This window comes from Poecilia formosa, unplaced genomic scaffold, assembly GCF_000485575.1.
Source record: "Poecilia formosa unplaced genomic scaffold, Poecilia_formosa-5.1.2 Scaffold99, whole genome shotgun sequence".
In the NCBI taxonomy this organism is placed as follows: domain Eukaryota; kingdom Metazoa; phylum Chordata; class Actinopteri; order Cyprinodontiformes; family Poeciliidae; genus Poecilia; species Poecilia formosa.
In genome coordinates, this window is record NW_006800038.1 from 1,189,109 (window position 1) to 1,192,804 (window position 3,696).

Here is a 3,696-nt window from a genome sequence, read left to right on the forward strand (position 1 = left end):
GGAGCAGCTTGGAGTCCAGTCTTCTTCAGCTGCTCCAGTAAAGCTGCTAGCATGATGTTCTTCTTTAGCACAGGCCTCGGTATGAACCTCTGCCTGCATTGAGGGCAGCTGTATATTCTCATCCAATTCTCTCCATTCCAGTGGATCCAACTCTCTCAATCCCAGTGGGTTTCAATACAGTTCATGCAGTAGCTGTGTCCACAGGAAGTAGTGACTGGATCCTTCAGTAGATCCAGACAGATCAAACAGGAAAAAGTTTCTCGGTCCAGCTGATTCTGCTCCATTTCTGCTCTCAGTCACAGTGAATGTTAGTTTCATTTACTGAAAACATAAACCGGTTTGACCTTTTATCTGTAAATCACGTGTCAGAGCAGAGAGGCTGCAGCCAATCAGCTTTCACCATCAGCTGCTGTTGGATTCATCCAGCTTCAAGGCATGTTTAAGAGAAGGATATGAGTCTTAGGGAAAGTCTGGATGATGATTAACCAAATTAAAATACATCCAACAGCCCAGGTAGGTTGGGTTTAGCAAGATAGGAATTGTTCTTATAAGTGATAAGAGCAATTTATTAGTTCTTTTTATATAACTTTGTATGGCTGTGATTGCACCACACAGCAGTCAGCCCTACAAACACAAATACTGCTCTTGAAAAAATTTGTAACACACTTCTTTAGGACACCAATCATCTAAGTGTTGTTTGTATCACTAAGCTGCGTACACTAACTGCATTTTATTATATTTTTAACTTTATTGATAATTATTGATACTTTAGTGAAACAAACAAGAGAAAATATTAAAACTATCAACCCCAACAATATGGACAGTTTGTAGTTATGAGGGACTAAATGTATTCCATTTTAACTCAGGTCAGGTTGTTACTCCAGTCATACATATTAGACATGCATCTGATTTTCTCCACATATAAGACCTTCTGAAGGAAATATTTCTGCAGTTTTGATGATGAAACTCACAATTTATTGTAACAATGAAGAGAACATATTCCAAATTTCTCTGTAATCAAGTTGTTTTATTGAATAAAGTCAAAGAAGCAGAACAGTTTAGTTTTGTGATCTAAATCCAAAGAATTGAGAATAAAAACACATCAGTTCTGAGTTGATGTTGGTTTAACTTTTCTTCTCTGTGTCACAATAAAGAAAACAGAATCAAGTTCAGTTCACTTCAATCCCAAATGATTTAAACAAGAGTAACTAGTGCTTTTCCCAACAATATTAAGGAATTATTGACCAAAAACAAGCTCCTATATCTTGCTTAAAGGACCAACAATACTTGGTAAGATTTAGTGTTTTTGCAGTGAACATCCATATATACCAATGCAAATATTTAAAGCACAACTATTAGAGCACAAGAGAGTTAAGATTTTCTTATGGAGAAATGTTGCTATGTAATAAAATAATGAAAGAAAATATCAGTAGTTATTTCTTTTATGGCTCCTGGAAAACAGAGATCTACATTTAAACCAGAAAAAGAGCAGGGATGGACCCTGATCAACAATTAGAGGGAAAATCTAGTTGGGTTTACAAAACTCCGCAGAACCTCCAATGCAAAAAACAGAAACTCCAGCCAGTAGTGGTTCAGTGAATCTGGTCTGGACTCTGTGGAGGAGAGTCCTGGTTTCAGAGACGCTGTAGAAGGACAGAATACCTGCTCTGTGGTCCAGGTACACTCCGACTCTGGAGGAAACTGGAGCTGCGATGGGGGTCCAGATGTTGTTGTGACAAAATCTAAAACTGTTTTGAGAACAATCTAATGCCCAAGATTTGTCATTACATCCAAATAAACATTTATTTCCACCTCCTGCTCGACTGATATTCTTGTATGTCACTGCTACATAAACCTGTGTCCCGCTCCTCTCCACCTCCCAGTAACAACGTCCAGTCAGACTCTCTCTACTCAGAACCTGCCAACATCCAGTGAATCTGTCTGGATGTCTAGGATAAGACTGACGTCGATTCATCAGTTTCACCTTCCTGTTCCCCTCTGATAATACCAGTCGTGTGTTTGCTGTGTTTGGATCCAGAGTGATTTCACATGAATATTTTAAGAATCCAGCTCTGCTCTTTGGTTCTGGTTCTGGCAGTAGAACATCCACGTCAGTGAGTCTCAGTGAGATGTTTGTCCATGAGTCTCTGAGGACGTCCTGTAGTTTATCTCTGAGCTCTGACACAGCTGCTGTCACGTCTTCAAAGTGTCTCAGAGGACGGATGTTGATGCTGGATGAGTGTGTAGCTGTAATGTCCTCAAAGTACGGATGAAGGTTCTCTAAGCTGGAGGACATGGCAATCTCTCTGAGTGTTGGCAGTCGGGGGGAGTTGAGAAGAAACTGGCTGTGATCCTCTGTGTGTGAGAGCTGCTCCAGCTCAGCGTCTTTCCTCTTCAGCTCAGTGATCTCCTGCTCCAGCTTCTCCTGAACATCTTTGACTCGACTCACTTCAGTTTCCTGCTGGGATCTGATCTGCTGCTTCACATCAGAGCTTCTTTTCTGGAGGAAATGGATCAGCTGGGTGAAGATCTTCTCACTGTCCTCCACTGTTTTATCAGCAGAGAGATTGATGGCCTCCACCTCCTGTTGAAGCAACTTCACATCTTCCTCTCTGTCCTGGATTTTCTGGTGGAAGTTTCCTCGTCTCTCCTCCAGCTCTCTCTGCCTCTCAGTCTCTTCTGTTGCAGCTGAGACTGTGATGTGGCCTTTATGTTCATCCATGGTGCAGAGATAACAGATGCACTTCTGATCAGTGCGGCAGAAGATCTCCAACAACTTATCATGCTTAGAGCAGATTTTCTCCTGGAGGTTCTTGGACGGCTCCACCAGCTTGTGTTTCTTAAAAGCAGCTGAATCATAATGAGGCTGAAGGTGTTTCTCACAGTAAGAGGCCAGACACACTAAACAGGACTTGATTGCTTTCAGTTTTCTTCCAGTGCAGAAATCACAGGCCACATCTTCATGTCCAGCATAGCAGTGGTCAGCAGGAGCAGCTTGGAGTCCAGTCTTCTTCAGCTGCTCTACTAAAGCTGCTAGCATGGTGTTCTTCTTTAGCACAGGCCTCGGTATGAATGTCTCCCTGCACTGAGGGCAGCTGTGGATCCTCTTCTGATCCTCTTCATCCCAGTGATTTTTAATACAGTTCATGCAGTAGCTGTGTCCACAGGAAGTAGTGACTGGATCCTTCAGTAGATCCAGACAGATCAAACAGGAGAAAGTTTCTCGGTCCAGCTGATTCTGCTCCATTTCTGCTCTCAGTCACAGTGACTGTGTGAGTTTCACTTCCTGAAATAGAAGCGGGGGTCGAAGTCTGATCCTTAAATCATGTGTCAGAGCAGAGAGGCTGCAGCCAATCAGCTTTCACCTTCAGCAGACGTATCCATCCAGCTTCAAGGTGTGTTTAAGAGAAGGATATCAGACTTTGGGAAAGTCTGGATGATGATTAACTGAATGAAAAATACATCCAACAGTCCAGACAGGTTAGGAATAGAACAAGGTAAGAATATGAGTAATGATAATGATTTACTACTTTCTTTTATTTAAATTTGGGTATGTCTGTGATTGCACAACAAATCAATTGTAGCCCTACAAACACAAATACTGCTTTTGAAAATAATTGTAAATGTGAAAGGGGACTGGGGGTGGTTGACCTCTGATGACCTCTGGAAACTTTTATTGTCTTCAAAATGGTAGCG

The 3,696-nt window shown here is 41.8% G+C and overlaps 1 protein-coding gene and 1 pseudogene across 1 annotated transcript; both read right to left on the reverse strand.

Annotated features, from left to right (window-relative positions):
• LOC107836956 (tripartite motif-containing protein 16-like) overlaps nucleotides 1–729 on the reverse strand; it is a 3,877-nt pseudogene extending 3,148 nt beyond the window's left edge.
• Nucleotides 730–1,525: 796 nt separating this feature from the next.
• Nucleotides 1,526–3,286, reverse strand: LOC103142693 (tripartite motif-containing protein 16-like). The gene has a single exon (XM_016674695.1). The coding sequence runs from the start codon at nucleotides 3,245–3,247 to the stop codon at nucleotides 1,526–1,528; it is 1,722 nt and encodes a 573-aa protein (XP_016530181.1). The 5' UTR covers nucleotides 3,248–3,286.
• Nucleotides 3,287–3,696: the final 410 nt, after the last annotated feature.

Bases quoted from the DNA above. Each gene is read 5' to 3' on its own strand.
- LOC103142693 (XM_016674695.1), bottom strand. From the start codon at position 3,247: ATGGAGCAGAATCAGCTGGACCGAGAAACTTTCTCCTGTTTGATCTGT.